This window comes from Amblyraja radiata, chromosome X (assembly GCF_010909765.2).
Source record: "Amblyraja radiata isolate CabotCenter1 chromosome X, sAmbRad1.1.pri, whole genome shotgun sequence".
NCBI classification, from domain to species: domain Eukaryota; kingdom Metazoa; phylum Chordata; class Chondrichthyes; order Rajiformes; family Rajidae; genus Amblyraja; species Amblyraja radiata.
Window position 1 is genome coordinate 74,627 of NC_045999.1, and position 22,636 is coordinate 97,262.

General features: G+C 43.0%; 1 protein-coding gene across 2 annotated transcripts in view; it reads left to right on the forward strand.

Annotated features, from left to right (window-relative positions):
- The window catches only part of otud7a (OTU deubiquitinase 7A), a 60,450-nt gene that overhangs the window by 36,171 nt on the left and 1,643 nt on the right, over positions 1 to 22,636 (forward strand). For both annotated transcript variants that reach the window (XM_033014968.1, XM_033014969.1), the window contains exons 10-13: positions 9,805 to 9,916; positions 10,217 to 10,301; positions 12,634 to 14,018; positions 15,018 to 15,080. In XM_033014968.1, the coding sequence (XP_032870859.1) occupies positions 9,805 to 9,916; positions 10,217 to 10,301; positions 12,634 to 14,018; positions 15,018 to 15,080 (1,645 nt within the window). The remainder of the gene's footprint in view (positions 1 to 9,804; positions 9,917 to 10,216; positions 10,302 to 12,633; positions 14,019 to 15,017; positions 15,081 to 22,636) is intronic.

A 22,636-nucleotide genomic window follows, 5' to 3' on the forward strand; every position in this document is an offset into this window, starting at 1 on the left:
GGGAGATCACTGATAAATGTTTTAACCATTTGGGCAGACAGTCCACTTTCAAATTAATCTTGAATGTTGAAGCAATTCTTAGTTCAGCAACAAATATAGATGTTAATTCAACTTTGCCGAAAACAAATTATACAAATAATTAAACATTATAACTATGCACAAGGAATATAATGTGGAGTATAATGTAGATAAATGTGAGTTTATCCACTTTGGTGGCAAGAACAGGAAAGTAGACTATTATCTGAATGGTGGCCGATTAGGAAAAGGGGAGATGCAACGAGAACGGGGGTCATGGTACACCAGTCATTGAAAGTAGGCATGCAGGTGCAGCAGGCAGTGAATGGTATGTTAGCATTCATAGCAAAAGGATTTGAGTATAGGAGCAGGGAGGTTGTACTGCAGTTGTACAGGGCCTTGGTGAGACCACACCTGGAGTATTGTGTACAGTTTTGGTCTCCTAATCTGAGGAAAGACATTCTTGCCATAGAGGGAGAACAGAGAAAGTTCACCAGACTGATTCCTGGGATGGCAGGACTTTCATATGAAGAAAGACTGGATAGACGGCTTGTACTCGGTAGAATTTAGAAGATTGAGGTGGGATCTTATTGAAACTTACAAAAGCCTTAAGGGGTTGGACAGGCTAGATGCAGGAAGATTGTTCCCGATGTTGGGGAAGTCCAGAACAAGGGGTCACAGTTTAAGGATAAGGGGAAAGTCTTTTTGGACCGAAATGAGAAAAACATTTTTCACACAGAGAGTGGTGAATCTGGAATTCTCTGCCACAGAAGGTAGTTGAGGCCGGTTCATTGGCTATATTTAAGAGCGAGTTAGATGTGGCCCTTGTGGCAAAAGGGATCAGGGGGTATGGAAAGAAGGCAGGTACAGTATACTGAGTTCGATGATCAGCCATGATCATATTGAATGGCGGTGCAGGCTCGAAGGGCCGAATGGCCTACTCCTGCACCTATTTGCTATGTTTCACCTCGGAAAACCTCCGCTCGGTCTGCAATAACCAACCTGACCTCCCGGTGGCTCAGCACTTCAACTCCCCCTCCCATTCCGTATCCGACCTCTCTGTCCTGGGTCTCCTCCATGGCCAGAGCGAGCAACACCGGAAATTGGTGGAACAGCACCTCATATTTCGCTTGGGGAGTCTGCATCCTGGGGGCATGAACAGTGAATTCTCCCAATTTTGTTAGCCCTTGCTGTCTCCTCCCCTTGCTATGTCTCCCTCAGCCCTCGGGTTCCTCCTCCTTCTTTTTCCTTTCTTCTCCCCGCCCCCCCCCCCCCTCCCCCAACAGTCTGAGGAAGGGTTTCGGCCCGAAACGTTACCTATTTCCTTCGCTTCATAGATGCTGCTGCACCCGCTGAGTTTCTCCAGCATTTTTGTGTACCCTAAACTGGTCATTCATTTACTCACATTTGCTCAAACATGCAATGAGAATATGGCTGATGGTTAATCAACAACATGTTTCCACATTTCATGTCCTTTAATATTCAAATATCACTCATTCCACTTATTGAATGTACTCAGCAAGAAAATTTCGCAATCCTGTTGAGTAAATCTCACTCTCTGGGTAAAGAGATTCCCTCACCTCTGTCCCGAGTGGTTAACCCTTATTTTGAGACTGACCACTAGTTTTCAACACCACAGCCAGAGAAATATTATCCCTGCATCAAACCTGTGAGCCACCTGAGATGTGCGTATGTTTTAATAAGATCACCTTTCATTCTTGTAACCCCAGGATGATAGACGTCTGCTTAGTCTCTTCTCAAAGGCTGAATCACCTATCCCAGAGTGCTACTTCACTTAAGTCCTGTATTATAATGATTTTTTTTATCTGTGAATACATGTGGAGAAAGGTCAGCTCATGACTTTGCGTTCCCACCATTGCAGTTTAATTTATATTTACTGAGAGACATTCTGGCCTCTCAATCAAATGGTGAGAACTGAAAGCACAACAGGCACGTTGCTGAGAAAAGATGCGGGTGAGAACTGGCAATATGTGTGTGGGATGGAGAGGAAATTGTGCTTCAACTTCAAGTCTCAAATAGATAGGCTTGACGTTGTACAGGTTCTATACAGAACCTGTACAGGTTCTGTATAGAACCTGTACAGGTTCTATACAGGAACCTGTATGATTTACTAACAGGTATTGCAACAAACTAATAAGTAATGTAAACAAGAACATTAAAAATCTGAAAAACAGTGGCTGGTACTTTCTGGATCTGTGCTACTGTCCTACTGTCCTTAAACCCAAGCAAGATATTCCTAGAAATGCTAACATATGAAAGTTATTGGAGCTGAGCCCATCGGTTTCTCCATCCCGTGGCTGATGTTGGTTTCGCCCTCATAGCCAGCATTCCCAGTTTGCTTCAACACTGCTGTTCCTGTTATCTAGTCCACTCCATGCTGCAATAGGTTGATCCTGTCCTGTCCTGCTAATAATTCAACAATTGTTTCCTTGTGCTTTTTTCTGGACATTTAGAGCATATGGTTAATGTTGTCTGAGCCGAGAAAATCAATTTGGATTATTCCATAGCATGGGTGCCTGACAAGGTGATGTTTTAGAAAGCTAGTTGATTCGGGTAGTCTGGAGGGGGAGATAATGTTGTTGTATGTAGCGATGGAAATGGCAGTGCAAAGCAGAGGTGGGACCGAGCACTGGATATGTTTACGGGTTTAAAGTGGAGTGTTCCTAGAGTCACCAGTGTGAGGATGCTGGGTTCCTGCACTGAGATCCAGACAGAGATGAGGGGAAATTGGATCTTGAAATCGAGCTCAGAGCTTTGGAAGCTCAGGTGTGTGTTTCAGATTTTATATGATGGTCTTTTATGCCTTTTCGTAACTAAAGATGCATCAAACCTCTTGTTTTGGTATCATATTCTTTTGCTGTTTTGGTGGCTGACGAGATAATCGGACTGTTTATGGAGGTGATTGAATACGAGCGTTTGTGTGTTATGAGGAAATTATCTATGGTGTTGACAACAAATTTAATTATAAAACAAAGTATTTGTACCTGTAAGTCTGAAAAATCTAATCCAATGAAAATTTCAGTAGAGCTAAGGAAACATCAGAGCCCCACCCACAGTTTATCATCAATTTAGGACGATGTGGTTCTCATTGCCATCTGCTGGTGTACTTTATGTAACATTTCATTTGTGTTTTATATGCTCGCAAATCAGAAATTGTATTTGAACCATTTATCATTACTTCGAGAAATGCATGCATGCATCAGTCTAAAAACCAGCATTTCAAAGTTACATTAGTGGAATAAAATTTATTCCATCTTCAGAAGCATAGTTGCAAATTGCTGTTGATGGGCAGATGTGGTACAGTTAGTGATATCTGAGACATTGTAAAAAAGAATGGCGAAAACATCACAGCAGTACTTGCAGAGGATATTTTGGGGGTAACATCCAGGAAGGCGACAAGGGAGGAATTTAGAAATGAGAAGGAAATTGTTATATTCCGGACGGCAGAATGAATAACAACTTACACGCAGGTTGCCTGGATCACGAGAGTTTTATTACCCAACATTCCCTGCTTATATACAACACCAGCTTATTAACATATACATGAATATGTATGAATACATTACACTGTTCTCCTTTTTTAAAGTATTAAATCTAAGTAGTTACAATTTTGTTGTTGTGATACTTTTAAGCAGTATTTATGAAATCTTAAATGATAAACATAATATTTATTTTGCAATTTTACACATTTTCGTTTTACTTATACAGTGAGTTACTTAACTTACAAACCTAATCTGACTACTGGTTTACGGATCCTGCCTGATTGTCCAACAGTAACAGGTGTAACAGGTTTAGGTGTTGACTCAACTGTTGGCTTGTTTGGCTCTGTTTTAGCTCCCTGACTTTCACCAGAGGAATCTGTTTAATTGTCTGTACTAACTGAACTTTGTTTCAATCACAGTGGTCTCTTCCAACTCACTTTCAGATAAAAACTCAGGGATTAGGACTTCATGCTCAGTTTTTGTTTCATCTTTGGCTGGAATTATTTGATCAAAATGAACACTTTTGATCCTATCTCCAACTTCAACTAAGTATCTTTTTGTTCCGCACACTTCCACTATTTTCCCAACATCCCATTTGTCTCGACTGGACTTGTTGGGAGGACTGAGAACACGAACCTGCTCATCTGGCTTGAAGTAGCTCTCCTTTTTGTGGGAGTCAAAATGGCGTTTTTGACTTAACTGTTTTTGCTCAACTCTCAAGGCCAAATTGGGTTGAACTAGACGTTACTGTATTCTTAGCCTTCTCTTCATCAACAGTTCTGCAGGTGAGTAACCGTTGTTGTGTGTTGTGTGGTTCTGTACTTAAGCAAGAAACTAGCCAAACGATGTTTCATGCTGAGCCTTGAACTACCCTGCAAAACCTGTTTCTTGAGAGCATCTTTGACAATTCTAACAGACCTTTCCGTCGCCCTGTTGGAGGCTGGGTGGTATGGGGAAACAAGTGTGTGTTTTACATCATTCCACTGCATGAACTCTTTGAATAATTCTGAACGAAACTGAGGCCCATATATAAGTTCTTCCAGTAAATCATGGCATGCAAAAATTGATCTCAACTCATCTATGGTACACTCAGTAGTAGTGCTTGACCCCATATGCTTAACCTCAATCGATTTGGAATGACTATCTACTAGTACCAGAAAGTGATCATTACCCTTTTCACAAAAATCTACATGAGCTCTCTGAAAAGGTCTACTTGGCCATAACCAGGGTTGCAGTGGTGTTTTTGGCGGTTTACTCCGGCAATTTTGGCAGACACTACATTTGCTCACCAGTGACTCGATGTCACTGTCAATGCCAGGCCAATACACACAACTTCTGGCAATTGACTTCATGCTTACTATGCCAGGATGTTCGGCATGAAGTTCATTCATAATTTTGTTTCTCAAAGACTCTGGTACAACCACTCTGTAACCCCACTTAATGCATCCCTGCTCACATGATAATTCATGGCGTCGATAATGGAAAGGCTTCAGCTCTGAGTTCAATCCACTATCGATTTCAGTCCAACCGTTCAATGTCAGTTCATAGACCCACTTCAGCACAGTGTCTTTTTCTGTTTCTGCTGCAATGTTTGTTGCAGTCACTGGAAAGTCTTCATCTACAACTTGCAGTGTGTAGATTGAGTTCTCACTTCCCCTGTCAGAGTTCTCATGGGGCAACAGGGACAACGCATCTGCAACTGCGTTACACTTGGAGCTTCTCTACTCAACCTTGTAGTCATACTGGGACAGCAAAATTGTCCGGTTCTGCATCCGTGATGCCGCCATGGGAGGTATAGCTGACTTGGGACCAAGAATCACTAGTAGTGGTTCGTGATCAGTCACCAGGGTGAATGGTCTGCCGAGAAGAAACTGATGGAATTTCTTGATTCCGAACAGTATGCTGAGTGCTTCCTTTTCTATCTGTGCATAATTGCGTTCACTCGGTGATGGAGGGTGCGGGATGCAAACGCAATGGGCTTTTCCTGTCCATCATTCATTACTTGGGAGATCACTGCACCTACACCATAACTTGAAGCATCACAAGCAAGTTTCATCTCGCGTGTTGTATCGTAGTGAACAAGGAGTTTGTCACTTGTCAAGTTTTCCTTGCAGATGTCATATGCACGTTGCTGTTCCTTTCCCCACGTCCATTTCACATCTTTTTGTAGCAGATGATGAAGTGGCTTTAGCACAGTTGCTAAATCTGGAAGGAATTGTGTATAGAACTGCACCATCGCCAGGAATGATCGTAGCTCGTGACACATTGTTGTGTTTTGGAGCATTCACTATTGTTTCAACTTTCGCCTTCACAGGGCGAAATGCATCCCTGCTCACATGATAATTCATGGCGTCGATAATGGAAAGGCTTCAGGTAGTGAGTCCAAGATAGACTACCTCTGACTGCGCAAATGCACATTTACTTTGTCACAGTTTGACATTGTGGCAGTTCAGTCGTGTGAGAACTTGCTCAAGGATTTCCAGATATTCTACCATGCCCTCTGTGAATATCAATAGGTCATCCTGGTTGCACACACAGTGCAAAATGCCTTGTAACATTGTGTCCATGACAGACTGGAAGATTTTCAGGGAGGATTTCACACCATAGGGCAGCTTTGTATATGACTACAAGCCCTTATGTCTGTTGCTAGTCAAGTACTGCTGACTTTCCTTGTCGACATTGAGTTGGGCGTAGGCGTGAGACAAATCCAGTTTAGTGAAGACTCTTGCTCCGCTAAGCTCTGCGTACAGATCTTGCGAGTTTAGTAACAGATATTGTTCGTCATCAACGGCTTGGTTGATTGTGACTTTGTCGTCACCACAAAGTCAAACAGTTTTGTGGGCCTTGGGTACGGCAACAATTGGCATTGCCCAGTTACTCTGGTCTGTCTTCGCGAATACTCCATTCTGCTCTAACCTGTCGCGTTCTTCCTCCACTTGTTGCTTTAGTGCATATAGTACAGGTCTTGGTCGACAATGCACAGGTCTCACATCTTGCTTAAGTCGAATGTGTGCAGAGTACCCTGTTATTCTCGTGTTACTGTCGGCAGAAATCTCTGCATGTTTCCTCATGACGTTTTCAAGACGTGATTTGGACAAATCGACGTGAAAATGTTCTTCTAGTCTAACTCTATTCTACTCAGCCAATCCTTTCCAAAGAGGGTTGGTTTATTTCTGTAGCTGGCCACTATGATAGGCAGTGTTACTGATTGACCATTATGCTGAACTTTACAGTTCATTTGTCTACATGTCTCCAAAACTTCGCCCGAGTAGGTTCTCAGCTTGGCCTTACTCTCAAACAATGGCATCTGTGGGAACTTTGTTTCGTACAGGTCTTTGCTCATGACCGAGCAATCTCCTGCCGTGTCAATACACATATCGATTAGCTGTTCATTTATCATTAGTTTAGTTCGAAAGTCCTTGCCTTGGCTGGTTGTAGGCTTATCGATGTTGGTTGCATAAATGGTGTACAACCCAAGTTCATTACCATCTGGGTTCATTTCCTCTCTGGTGTTGACGCTTTATTCCCGCAGACTCGGACCGATCCTGTTACTGCTATCCAAATGTTTGGCTATTTCATCTTTTATAATTGACTCCAGCATCTTCCCCACCACCAATGTCAGGCTAACTGGTCTATAATTCCCTGTTTTCTCTCTCCCGCCTTTTTTTAAAAGTGGGATAACAATAGCTACCCTCCAAACCACAGGAACTGATCCTGAGTCTATAGAACATTGGAAAATTATCACCAATGCATCCACGATTTCTAGAACCACTTGCTTAAGTACCCTGGGATGCAAACCATCAGGCCCTGGGGATTTATCAGCCTTCAGTCCCATCAGTCTATCCAACACCATTTCCTGCCTAATGTGGATTTCCTTCAGTTAATCCGTCAACCCAGATCCTCTGGCCACTACTATATCAAGAATACAATACAATACAATACAATTTTATTGTCATTTGAGCCTCAGTGAGGCTCAAACGAAATTCCGTTTCCACAGCCATACAAACAGACAATTTCTAGACATACACACAATTTAGTTCACACAAACATCCATCACAGTGAACCCACTGTGATGGAAGGCAAAAGTCTTTTCTCTCCCCTGCTCTCCATGTCTCTCCCGATGTCGAAGCCCCAGGTGGGCGATGATAAGTCCCACGGCCATTTTAGGCCGTGCCGGGCGATTTACGGCCCCGCTCCCGGTCTAGAAGTCTCGCAATCAAGAAGATTGTTTGTGTCCTCCTTAGTGAAGACAGATCCAAAGTACCTGTTCAACTCATCTGCCATTTCCTTGTTCCCCATAATAAATTCACCTTTTTCAGTCTTCAAGGGTCTAACTTTGGTCTTAACTATTTTTTTCTTCTAGAAGCTTTTACTCTCCTGCTTTATATTCTTGGCTAGCTTACCTTCTTACCTCATCTTTTCTCCCCGTATTGTATTTTTGGTTATCTTCTGTTGTTCTTTAACACTACCCAATCCTCTAGCTTCCCGCTCATCTTTGCTACGTTGTACTTCTTCGCTTTAATTTTTATACTGTCCCTGATGTCCCTTGGTCGCCCCTTTCTCCCCATGGAATCTTTCTACCTCCTAGGAATGAACTGATCTTGCACCTTCTGTATTATTCCTAGAAATACCTGCCATTTTTGTTCCACTGTCATACCTGCTAGTGTATCTTTACAGTCAACTTTGGCCAGCTCCTCCCTCATGGCCCCATAGTCCCCTTTATTCACCTGCAACACTGACACCTCCGATCTACCCTCTCCAATTGTAGATTAAACCTTACCATGTAATGGTCACTGCCTCCTAAAGGCTCATTAACCTCGAGGTCCTTTATCAAATCCGGTTCCTTACATAACACTAAATCCAGAATTCACTTCTCCCTGGTAGGCTCCAATACAAGCTGTTCTAAGAATCAATCACGAAGGCACTCTGTAGAGTGTAGTCCCTTTCTTGGGGTCATAGAAACATAGAAAATATGTGCAGGAGTAGGCCATTCGGCCCTTCGAGCCTTCAATATGATCATGGCTGATCATCCAACTCAGTATCCTGTACCTGCCTTCTCTCCATACCCCCTGATCCCTTTAGCCACAAGGGCCACATCTAACTCCCTCTTAAATATAGCCAATGAACTGGCCTCAACTACCTTCTGTGGCAGAGAGTTCCAGAGATTCACCACTCTCTGTGTGAAATTCTTTTTTCTCATCTCGGTCCTAAAGGATTTCCCCTTTATCCTTAAACTGTGACCCCTTGTCCTGGACTTCCCGAACATCGGGAACAATCTTCCTGTATCTAGCCTGTCCAACCCCTTAAGGTCCAGTACCAACCTGATTTTCCCAGTCTACCTGCATGTTGAAATCTCCCATAACGACCACAGCATTAATTTTGCTACATGCCAATTTTAACTCCTGATTCAACTTGCACCCTATGTCCAGGCTACTGTTTGGGGGGCATGTAGATTAGTCCCATTAGGGTATTTTTACCCTGATAGTTCCTTAGTTCTATCGAACCGGGACGACAGATGGCACAATGGGCTAAATGTTCGGCTGGCAACCGGAAGGTAGCCGGTTCGAATCCCGCTTGGAGTGCATACTGTCGTTGTGTCCTTGGGCAAGACACTTCACCCACCTTTGCCTGTGTGTGAATGTGTGTAAATGTGTGTGAGTGATTGGTGGTGGTCGGAGGGGCCGTAGGCGCAGATTGGCAGCCACGCTTCCGTCAGTCTGCCCCAGGGCAGCTGTGGCTACAGAAGTAGCTTACCACCACCGAGTGTGACTGAGGAGTGAATGAATAATGCGATGTAAAGCGCCTTGAGTATTAGAAAGGCGCTATATAAATCCCATCCATCATTATTATTATTATTATCCATACTGACTCCACATCTCCTGTTTCAATGTCACCCCTTGCAAGGGACTGAATTTCATTCCTCACCAACAGAGCAACCCCACCCCCTCTGCCCACCTGTCTGTCTTTTCGATAGGAGGTATACCATTGAATATTCGGTTCCCAGCCCTGGCCCTCTTGCAGCCATGTCTCAGTAATTCCCACAACATCATATTTGCCTGTTTCTAACTGAGCCTCAAGCTCGTCCACTTTATTCCTTATACTTTGCGCATTCATGTTCCGTATTCTCCGTATTCGACCTACATGATTGGAATTTTAATGTTTTAATGTCACTAAGTTTGCAAAGGAAAATGTACAGCATGAAATATAATTGTCATTGCGGACACCTTGCCTTGGATGCTAATTGTTTTCATTTTCCCTTTTATTTAATGTGCTCTCTGTCATTTAGCTGCAATTCCTTTGACTGATTCAGAACACAAACTGCTACCTTTGCACTTTGCAACGGATCCCAAGGATTGGGAATGGGGAAAGGATGACAACGACAATATCAAACTGGCTAAGTAAGTGGGTGTGGTTCATTGCCATATTAACTTTTATCCCTTTCAGTACGATAGATCAGTTAATGAACTCCTCCAGGCATAAGTATTAATTCATGCTCTGAAAGCCATGTAGTAAGTGCAGTGTCTTTTCATTTGCAAATTGTGAACACTGACTTTCAGCTTCATCTGGTGACATCCAGATTGTTTGGGTTTGCATAATTTCATTTCGCAATCAAGGTTACTACATTTATCACTGAAGCTGTTTAAGTTTGTTTGTTTTCTGTGTTGATTCTTTTGTCACTCTGCATTCTTCTATTCCAGTTTGATCCTTTCCCTGGAAGCGAAACTTCACCTACTGCACAGCTACATGAATGTGTCCTGGATTTGTATTCCTGCTGAAACCAGGGTAATTCCCTGCAACCTTGTACGAGAAGCACCAAAGGATCGTGCTGTGATATAATCGACATATGGACCATTGCTCCAGTGATTCAGTGGAAAAGATATCTTGGCTCTGTGTGAAAGATTGTCATGAATTACATTGTAAATTAGCCTTACGGTATTGTAAGAAAGCTTTAAATACCTTAGAACATAGAACAGTACAGCACAGGAACACACCCTATACACATCTGTGTGAACATCATGCCAGGATCAACCCTTATCTGCCTGCATGCAATCCATATCCCTCCATTCCCTGCCGATTCATGTCCCTATCCAAAGATCTCTTAAATGCTGCTGTCCTATCTGCTTTCATCACCATCCCTGGCTGCGTACATCTCATCTAAACTTTGTCCCTCACCTCAACTATGCCCTCTAGTCTCTGACGTTTCTGCTCTGGACCAAAGGTTCTGATCGTCTGCCCTATTTATGCCATTCATAATTTTATAATATCTTTTATAATATTTTATCATCAACCTCTGACCAGGGAAAACAATCCAAATTTGTCCAGCCTCCCTTTATATTTAATACGCACATATTCAGCCAACATTCTGGTAAATCTATCGTGTGACCTCTCCAAAGCCTCCACATCGTTCATGTAAAGGAGCCACCAGTACTCTAAATGCAGCCTAGCTGAAGTCCTATAAAGCTGCAACTTGGCTTCCTGACTCTTCTACACAATCCCCTGACTGATGAAGGCAAGCATAGCATATGCCTTCTGTACTACTTTATCTATTTGTGTTGCTTTTACCGGGAGCTATGAACTTGGACCCCAAGAACCCTCTGTAATCAATGCTGTTAACGGTCATGTTATTAACTGTATATTTTCCTCTTACATTCAGCCTCTTAAAATGCAACACCTCACGCTTGCTTGGATTAAATTCCATCTGCCAGTTTCCCACCCAATTCTGCACTGTATACTTTGACAACTTTCCTCACAGTCCACAACTCCACATCTTGGTCTTATCTGCAAATTTACTAACTAACCATTCAACATTTCTATCCAAGTCATTTATATATATGATAGAGACCAGAGGTCCAAGTATAGAGATCCCTGTGGAAGTCCACTGGTCACAGACCTCCAGCCAGAGTAACAGTCTTCCACCACAACCCACTCAGTTCTTAGAGTAAGCCACCTCTGAATCCACATGACCAAGTCACCATGGATCCCATTACATTTTAATCTCCTGAATCAGCTTACTATGAGGGACTTTATTAAATGCTTTACTAAAATACGTAGGCAACATCCTCAACCCTACCCTCATCAATGTCACCTCCTAGAAAAACTCAATCAAGTTCTTGCAGCGAGAAAAACCATGCAGACTGTCCCCAGTTCGGCCATTCCTATTCAAATAATAGTAAGAGTCCTCCAATAGCTTCCCTGCCACACACATGAGACACAACTTCCTGCATTATCCCAATTTTCCTCCTTAAACAAAGGAACAACACTGGTAACTCTACAATCCTCTAGGACCTCGCCTGTAATCTCACTGCAATCCCCCCTCTTGCCTCTCTCAATAACCTTTCCATCCTTCTGGTGTCCCAAATGCCTGTATATTTGGAAAATGTAAGGCCTGTATAGAAGAAACCAGAAGTAATGCATAGCTTTCGTTACATTCAAAGTTTCATTCTCAATATATTAATCGTGTGATCACGTATACATTTAGCTCCTTTTATCTACAAAGCACCACATGTGGTCTCTTTCAACAATGCAACTTCCAGTTGAGTGGGGCCTTTACCCAGGGCTGAGCCTCAGCGTTCCGTGACAAGACACCTGCCATGATGGTCCTTCCCCACAAAGCCTTGGCATTGGTAGCATCAAACGTCCCTTGGCACGTGGTTCTGCAGCCTGGAATGTGCCAGCCAGTAGCATTCCCTTACTGACATCTCATGTACAAGACAACCAACAAGTTTTAGACATGCCAAAGAGACTTTTCCACGCAGCACACAATGTTTGTTTCAGTGTGAGTCCCTGGGAACAACTTGCAGATCAGGGAGTGTGGTATGCAGCTACTTGGGATGAACCTCGAGAAGGATCAATTATTTTATGCCAGTGCATTTATAGGTGACAAATGATCAGCATGAGCTCAATAAGCCTGATGCCGTTACTCAAAGCTTGTTCACAGAGGGGTTTAGGTATTGGATGGTGATATTGTCACCAGAGATTGTGTAACCTGCCACAGAAGTCTTGGATCAGTCGAAGAGCTGCAGGCAGACTTTGTAATTATTTCTTTCTCAATAGTTTTCTTAAAGTGTTGGTCAGAATTGTTTTTAACTTATTCCTGAATAATTTGTATTGACAGGCACCTTTGGCCCAACCAGAGTCACCAACTGCTTCAGCAGGGGAGGATGTTCATTCTCTAGCTGACTCAATGGATTCAGACAGAGACTCCATCTGCAGCAACTCCAACCTGAATGGAAACAGAAACAAGAAAGAGAAAGATAAACAAAAGAAGGATAAGGAAAAGAACCGGACAGATTCTGTTGCAAACAAGCTTGGAAGCCTTAGTAAAACTCTGGGAATTAAACTGAAGAAAAACATGGGAGGACTTGGCGGCCTGGTGCATGGAAAGATCAGCCGGGGAAGCACCAGCAATGGGCGCAACGGAGAGACAGTGGAGAAACTCAAGAAGAAAGAGTCCAACAAAACTCGGAAAGGAAGCAAGGAGGAGTCATCGCATTCTGCAAGCTCATCCCCTACAGATAAGTCAACTGCCTCAGTTAAATCTCCAGTCGAGAAACAATCTGATCAGTGGAAATACAGCACCGATGTCAAACTCAGCCTCAACATACTGAGAGCTGCCATGCAAGGAGAGAGGAAGTTCATCTTTGCAGGTCTTCTGTTGACCAGTCATAGGCACCAGTTTCACGAGGAGATGATTAATTATTACCTGGCCACTGCTCAGGAGCGCTTCAATGCTGAACAGGAACAGCGGCGCAAGGAGACAGAGAGAAAAACATGCAACAACTCGTGTAAAAACACGTGCAACAACTCTTCATGTAAAAAAGAGGAGCAAGAGCCATCTCGGAGAAGCAAGTCAGAACCAAATTCACAAGAGGACACATTTCAAGGCTCTTCTCAAAGCCATATAGGTCACCTGAGCTCAAACCTACAGGGGATCAGTGACCAGATATCGATGAGCACTTCACCACCAAACAGTGGAACCCTTAAAGCTGGGACTCTCACCTCTGCCCATTTCACCCATACGCCAGCTTTACTGCAGCATGTCATTCATGTATCTGAGGTGAGATCACAGCCATCGAGTTATCAATCTGACAATCAGTCACCCGTCATCAGCTCTCTGAAAACATGTGCTACATACCCACAACATAGTCGCTCGATGTCTTATCAAAACTATTGCCCTGTGGGCCTGTCAGGACTCCCTACTGTGGAAACCATGGAACCTCTGAAATGTTTGCTGCCCCCTGAACACAAAAGTCACACATATACGAATGGGTTTGGTTCTGGTGATGTTAGTGATTACCTGGAATACGCAGATGAGGCCCCTTCCTTTGTGCGACAGAGTGGAGAGAAAGGCAAAGTGCGAGGTGTGGCAGCCACGCCTTATTCACTCCAACAGAACCGATGCAAACAGCACAACTGCCCCTTCTACGGACGCCCGGAGACTGAGTTTTACTGCTCCTACTGCTACAAGGAGGAGCTGAAACGCAGGGATCGAGGAAACAGGTCTGTTTGACTGTGATGCTTGTATGGAAAGTTCTTTCCAGCTTTTCCGTATGAACCAACTCTGGAAAATTACAAATATTTTGATGAGCAATTTGTTAAGTGTAAATCTTTAAATCACGATCAAGAGTCTGTTCATTACCTTTCAAGAATCCTGGATCTGTGGAGTTGGATCTATTGGAACAGTGATGAATCTGTGCATCTGGGATTGGAACCAGACCCTGACTCCTCCCCAGACTCCAGGGCAATATGAACCCTTTGTGTTACTACTCCATGGACTGTTACCAAATAGTTGATTATATTCCAACATGTATGGGTTTTTTTAATTACACTACTGCAAGATAATTTGCACATTAATTACAACTGTAAAAGTAACATATAGCAGAAAATAACCAATTATTTATGTGTTTGTGAACTGGAAGATGCATTATGATGGAACTTTACAAGCAAAAGTTAAAAAATTGTAATATAGAAATTATTTTTATATTATTTTCACAAATGTGCTGCAAAGCAATATTTTGCGCTTTTTATTAAAACACAATTGCCACTTTAGTAGATGACTATATTGCTGAAACTAATTAGAGGCATACAGCAGCATTGTGATGTATGTTTACGGGCCCAAGGAGTGGCTTGAGTGTTCACACCTTTTGATACTTCGTCAACATGCAACTTCATTTGATGAAAGCTTTTTCCCCAAAGCTTATTTCCGATATTTCAATTAAAGCCTTGGCTACATCTGGTGCTGTGAAGCATCTGCTAAATTTATTTTGCTGTTTCAGCTTACAATATCTCAAGAAGAAAAATGCACACTTATCTTGAATTTCATGCCTGCAAACAGCACTTACCGTTGCAGATGCAAAGCAATTGAAAAGAAAAAGAAAGCCGATGAGCTGGGCACCTTCGACCTAAATCCAAAAACTTTGATTCGCTTGCCTGGTGACTGACATAAAAAATTCACAAGCAGTCGCATCTGGCTAAACTTGTCTTTTCATCTACTTACAGGAGCATTAGACAATGGCCTAGGTTAGCAGCTGAGCACCGTGACGCTCCTGATGCAGATATTCTGTAAGTCATGACAAGGGAGCATTTACTAGAGTTCTTTTAAAAATGTAAAGCAACTATTTCTGTGTAGCTTTTATTTTCAATGATTTTGTCTTCTGCTTTAATATGAAATTAAACTGTGGAAATACTTTATTCTACATTGATCTTAGCACTATGCACACAATGACAGAAGCAAAAATAGAGGGATGAGGTTTCCTCATGGCCTCCCCTTCCTCCCCCCCCCTCCCCCCCCCCCAAACAACCTGAATCTGTTGTATGACCCCTTGACCCCTGCAACCTTTTCCTTCGCCCCTTAACACTGTTCCTTCAATTAACCAAAAAGTGCAGCGAAGAATGCAAATAGAGCTAACTAACTTCACCGTAATACTTGACTGGAATTCCTGTGTTATCTCTGCTGTTTATGGAGCCCAGCAGTTTTGCTGCCTCAAGCATTGTTCATACAGGAAAACAAACTCCAGCACTATGTGGGAAGCTGCCCGTTTCTGATCCATCCTGAGCCCAGGCGATTAGTGTGTTCCCCATGAACGTGGGGGGAAATGCAAGTGAGGTTAAAATCTTAAACTGTTCCATCCAAAGCCTCCTTCTACTGGGCACAGGAGAAATCTTCTGTTGAATCTTCCATGAAAATTTAAGGAGATTTTGGGTTAATTGTATAATATTTACTGATTAGCGTGAACTTTCAGGACAAGCAAGAGTTCACTGAAACTTTAAAGAACAAAACTGAAAGAAAAATAAGCATTATTTTGTTGGATTTCAGAACAAGAAATTAGTTTGGGTGTGGCTAACATTTTTAGTAAAGATTTAAAGCATTTTGACTTCTAGAAAATAATAGTAAATTCAGGATAAGGTCCTTTTAAATATTGAACAACATAGTAGCTTTTGTTTAACTTAGGTTGGTTGTTCCTGGATTATTTTTCTGTATATAATCATCCTAAGATTTTCAAATGGTCGGAAGCATAAACTAGTTTTCAAAAGGTGGTTGAAATATAATGCCAAATCCTGAACCATATCTGGCAATAACGTCCGAAATTAAATAATGGATTGAACCTAATGCAAGAGGATGCGACCAAATTGAGCATTCACTGTGTGACACATTCTCTTCCTTGTTTGATCATAATATTCTGCATTGTTTTAAATGTTTGTCACCCAACTTGCACTGAAAAATTAAAACCCAAGTTATTCCGACTTTCTGTATTGCAATGTTTTCTGTGTCTTTATAAAATTAAGAAATAATACTGTTTCAATTGTAGATTGTTGTTCTGAAAGTCTGACAGACTGAGTGGTTATATGGGGAATCACAAAAGATGATTCTCTTAGAGAATATGTCTTGCATGGTTTAATTTCAAGAAATAAATTGACAGTCTTATTTTATGATGTATTAAATGATCTGGAAATTGAGCGATTGAACCTGGTCGCTGAGGAGAGGTTAACATTACACATTTATTTTCTCAGTCAATATCCAAGGAAGCCATGGCTTGTGCAAATCGGTGCTTTGTTCTTTATCCTTACAAGCATTATCTGAAGATTCAGGATTTGTTCAGCAACATCAGTTAAAAATATGATGTTTGTGTAATGAAGCTATATACAAATCATTTCATTAATTAATGCATATTTTACGAGTTGTGAAGAAAATGTAACCATCATTGTTCTCTATTCCACTGCACAATGATGTCCAGCTCAGTTCAATAATCATCATCACTCAGCACAAACAGCCCTAAGCCCATCATCTCCGAGCCCACCTCTATAGAACACAGTGCTGGAGTATCTCAGCGGATTAGGCAGCATCGGAGGACATGGTTAGGCAACGCTTTGGGTACGAGACTTCATGCTATGCACCTGACATGCTGAGTTACTCCACCACTGCGCATGATTCCTGCATCTGCAATTCATTCTGTCTTTCAATAAGATCCCTCTCACCCTTCTAAATTCCAGAGTATACAAGCCCAGCCGCTCCATTCTATTAACATATGACAGTCCCGCCATCCCAGGAATTAACCTTGTCAACCTATGCTGCACTCCCTCATTAGCAAGCATGTCCCTCAAATTTGGAGACCAAAACTGCACACAATACTCCAGGTGTGGTCTCACTAGGGCCTTGTACAACTGCAGAATAACTGCTTTGCTCCTATACTCCTCTCGTGTTATGAAGGCCAACATGCCATTCGCTTTCATCACTGCCTGCTGTACCTGCATGCTTGTTTTCAGTGATTGATATACAAGGAGCCCCCCCAGATCCCATTGTACTTCACCTTTTCCCAATTTGACACCATTTAGATAATAATCTGCTTTCCTGTTTTTGCCACCTAAGTGGATAACCTCACATTTATCCACATTAAACTGCACCTGCCTTGTATCTGCCCACTCACCCAACCTGTCCCAGTCACCCTGCATCCTCCTCACAGTTCACACTGCCACCCAGCTTTGTGTCATCTGCAAATTTACTAATGTTACTTTTAATCCCTTCATCTAAATCATTAATATATATTGTAAATAGCTACGGTCCCAGCACCAAGCCTTGTGGTGCACCACTAGTCACTGTCTGCCAATCTGAAAGGAACCTGTTAATCCCTACTCTTTGTTGCCTGTCTGCCAACCAATTTTCTATCCATGTCAGCGCTCTACCCCCAATGCCAGGTGCTCTAATTTTGCCCACTAATCTCCTATGTGGGACCTTATCAAATGCTTTCTGAAAGTTCAGGTACACTACATCCACCCTTGTCAATTTTATTACTTACATCCTCAAAAAATTCCTGAAGATTAGTCAAGAATGATTTCCCCTTCGTAAATCCATGCTTACTCGGACCGATCCTGCGACTGCTATCCAAATGTGCTGCTATATCATCTTTTATAATTGACTCCAGCATCTTCCCAACCACCGATGTCAGGCTAAATGGTCTATAATTCCCTGTTTTCTCCCTCCCACCTTTTTTAAAATGTGGGATAACATTAGCTACCCTCCAATGTACAGGAACTGATCCGGAGTCTATAGAACATTGGAAAATGATCACCAATGCATCCACGATTTCTAGAGACACTTCCTTAAGTACCCTGGGAAGCAAACCATCAGGCCCTGGGGATTTATCAGCCTTCAGTCCCATCAGACTACCCAACACCATTTCCTGCCAAATGTGAATCTCCTTAAGTTCCTCCATCACTCTAGATCCTCTGGCCACTAGTACATCAGGGAGACTGTGCCCTCCTGAGTGAAGACAGATCCAAAGTACCTGTTCAACTCGTCAGCCATTTCCTTGTTCCCCATAATAAATTTGCCATTTTCAGTCTTCAAGGTTCCAATTTCGGTCGTATCTATTTTTTTCCTCTTCACATACCTAAAGAAGCTTTTACTATCCTCCTTAATATTCTTGGCTAGCTTACCTTTATACCTCGTCTTTTCTCCACATATTGCCTTTTTGGTTATCTTCTGTTGCTCTTTAAAAGTTACCCAATCCTCTGGCTTCCCGCTCATCTTTGCTATATTATACTTGTTCTCTTTTATTTTTATACTGTCCCTGACATCCCTTGTCAGCAACGGTCGCCCCTTACTCCCTTTGGAATCGTTCTTCCTCTTTGGAATTAACTGTCAAGTCAAGTTTATTCGTCACATACACATACGGGATGTGCAGTGAAATGAAAAGTGGCAATGCTCGCGGATTGTGCAAAAAAAAAACAACAAAACAGAATGGAACAGAATCACATATTCACATATTTGTGGGGGGGAAAAAAGAAAAAAACAGCGATTTTAAAAAGACACCACACAAGGGAGTAAATGGTACAGTAAAGTTAGTCCCTGGTGAGATTGGAGTTTACAGTCCTAATGGCCTCTGGGAAGAAACTCCTTCTCATCCTCTGGCATTTGCCTGACTGTAGCAGCTGGAACAGTCTGTTGCTGGGGTGGAAGGGATCCCCCATGATCTTGTTGGCTCTGTAATTGCTCCTTCTGATGTATAGTTCCTGCAAGGGGGCGAGTGAAGTTCCCATAGTGCGTTCGGCTGAACGCACTACTTTCTGCAGAGCCTTCTTGTCCTGGGCAGAGCAGTTCCAAAACCAAATTGTAATGTTTCCGGACAAGATGCTTTCCACAGCCGCTGAGTTGAAGCACTGGAGGATCCTCAGGGACACTCTGAATTTCCTCAATTGCTTGAGGTGGTAAAGACGCTTCCTTGCCTTACTCACCAGTGCGGCAGCGTGTGATGTCCATGTCAGATCCTCTGAGATGTGGACTCCCAGGTATTTAAAGCAGCTCACCCTATCCACAGTATCCCCATTTATCTTCAATGGTGTGTACGTCCTCGGATGATGTGCCCTAAAGTCCACGATCAGCTCCTTAGTTTTTTTACATTCAAGAGAAGGCTGTTGTCCTGACACCAGAGTGCAAGATCAGCCATCTCCTCCCGGTAGGCCTTCTCATCGTTGTCTGAGATCAGGCCCACCACCACAGTGTCATCAGCAAACTTGATTATAGAATTGGAGCTGAACCTAGTCACACAGTTATGTGTGTACAGGGAGTACAATAGGGGGATGAGGACACAACCCTGGGGGGATCCTGTGCTCAGGGTGAGGGGCTTCGATGTATTTCCTCCCATCTTGACTACCTGGGGCCTGGCGGTGAGACAGTCCAGGACCCAGGCACACGGGGGTGTTGAGCCTCAATTCCAGCAGCTTCTCAGCAAGTCTGGTGGGGACTATCCTGTTGAAGGCTGAACTGAAGTCTATGAACAGCATCCTCACATAGTCCTCCTTCTGCCTGTCAAGGTGAGAGAGAGCGGTGTGCAGAACCTGGGAGACCGCATCCGTGGATTTGTTCGGACGGTATGCTAATTGTAGCTGGCCATGTTGCGAGGGAGGAAGCCGCTGATGTGTTTCTTGACCAGCCTCTCAAAGCATTTCATGACTACCGAGGTGAGGGCCACCGGACGGTAGTCATTCAGACAAGCTGGGGAGGTATTTTTTGGTACAGGTACAATGATGGATCCTGCACCTTCTGTATTATTCCCAGAAAAAACTACCATTGTTGTTCGACTGTCATCCCTGCTAGGGTATCTTTCCAGTCACCTTTGGCCAGCTCCTTCCTCATGGCTCCACATTCCCCTTTGTCCAACTGTAATACTGACACCTCCGATTTACCCATCTTCCTCTCAAATTGTAGATTAAAACATCATATTATGGTCATTACCTCCTAATGGCTCCTTTAACTCAATTTCCCTTATCAAATCCAGTCCATTACACAAGGCTAAATCTAAAATTGCCTTCTCCCTGCTAGGCTTCAGTACAAGCTGCTCTAAGAATCCATCATGGAGGCACTTCACAAACTCCCTTCCTTGGGGTCCAGTACCAACCTAATGTTTCCAGTATACCTGCATGTTAGAATCTCCCATAACATAAAGGTAGCATTACCTTTACGACATGCCAATTTTAACTCTTGAGGAAAGATGTAACAGGACTCTGAGGGGCAACATTTTCACACAGAGGGTGGTGGGTGCATTGAATGAGCTGCTGGAGGAGGTAGGTGAGGCAGGTATTACAAGAACATTTAAAATACATTTGGACAGGTACGTACATAGAAAAGGTTTTGTAGGATATGGGCCAAATGGGGGCAGGTGACACTAGTGTAAGTGAGGCATCTTGATCCACATGGGCAAGCTGTGGTGAAATAGCTGGGCCTGTTTCCATGTTATATGACTAGAATAAAATTCTATTCACATACCAAACGTAGTTTACAACCCAACAGTATGAACATCAAATTCTCTGCCTTTACGTAGCCCCTCACTGTACCAGCCCCTCTCTCCTTCCCCTGTGTCCCATCTGGGTGTTTTTTTGTCCCTCCAATCACCCCCCCCCCCCCCCCCCCCCCCACACACACACTTTCCTCCCTCTAGCCTGACAATCTTCAAACCTGTCTCGCACCGTTTCTTATCTCTAGCCTTTGTTCCAACCATCTGCTTATCAATCCCCCCCCCCAGCCTGTAACCTATTATCTGCCCGTCCTTGTCCAGCCTCTCTCCTTTTCCATCTTTCGTCTCCCCTCCTCCCTCTGCAATCGGTCTAAAAAGGGGTCTCCACCCGAAACATCACCTCTCCATGTTTTCTGGGGGTGCTGCCTGATCCGTTGAGTTACTCCAGCACTTTGTGTCCTTTTCTGTAATATTTATTTGCTATCCAAATCCTTCCACTTAAAATATTAAAGATTCTTCTCCTACTTTCCATTGGAGGATAATGTCAATGACTCAATCCTCTAAACTGGAGAATTCTATTTCCAGGGTCACCCCTGAACTGTTGTAAACAGTAACCCCAGTCTGATTCTCCCACAAGCTGAGTTCATCACCACATCCACTGTCAAAACCTGCACGATCTCATCTCTTCCAGCCTCCAGTGTAAACACATCTTGCTTCATGGGTAACCCCACCCTTTCCAGGTATTGATACAGTTAACCTGCCCTGAACTGCACCCAATCTTGTCAGTTTGGAAACCAGTGTGATATCCATTGGCCAGAGGTGCTGTGACCTGGGCTCAATATAACATATCTAACTTTCCAACAATGAGCAATAATGCTCTGTTAGCTTTTGTAATTAAGGGCTGCATCTGCAAAATGAGCCTGGGTGCATTAAACACTCGGATACACAGTTCCACGTTTAAGACATTAGATGATGTCCTGCCTATTTGCTGGAAATTTTGGGACAGATTTAGTTCCTCATCGTTGAACTCTGGCAGGGAAGATGCTCAATCCAAGAGTCCATTGAGTTTAATTGTCACGGCTACTGACAATGGTGCAATGAAATTGTTACTTGTTTAAACTTTGTATAGTCACAATAACGTACTTATAAATTAATAATACTCAATTCAATAGATTAATAACCATAAATAAGTAACCATGATAGTGAAAAACCAAAGTCCGTTGTGCAACTGACACTGTTCACAGAAGACCATAATTGCTGAGGTTGGTGTTGTGCAGTGGTTGCTGGGCAGAAACTGTTCTTGAACATGGTGGTCACTGTTGTCATGCTCTTGTACCTTTTCCCCGATGGTAGCAGCAAAATGAGAGCATAGCTAGGGGGATGCGAGTCTTTGATAATATTGGATGCCTTTTTCAGGCAGTGTTTCCAATGGATGGAATGGTGGGGAGGTCAGACCTGTGATGGGCCTTTGTTCCAGGGTGTTCGAGTTACCAGACCAGGCCATATTTCAAACAGCTAGCGTGCTCTCTACTCTACAAATGTAGAGATTCTACTGACAATTTGTCAACTTACCAAATCTCCTCAATCTTCTTAGGAAGTGGTGTTGTTAATCAGCTGTCTGTGCAATTGCATTAATGCAGTGGGCCCAGGAAATTTCCAGATATGCACACCCAGGAACTCGAAGGGAGACAAAAATGCTGGGGAAACTCAGCGGGTGAGGCCGCATCTATGGAGCGAAGGAATAGGTGATGTTTCGGGTCGAGACCCTTCTTCAGACTCTCCTGTCGATGAAACAATCAACAAAATTGCTCATGCTGGAAATCCAAAGTAAAATTAAAATCCTGGAAATACGGCGATGGGGGAAGGGACAAGAACCATTGACTCTTT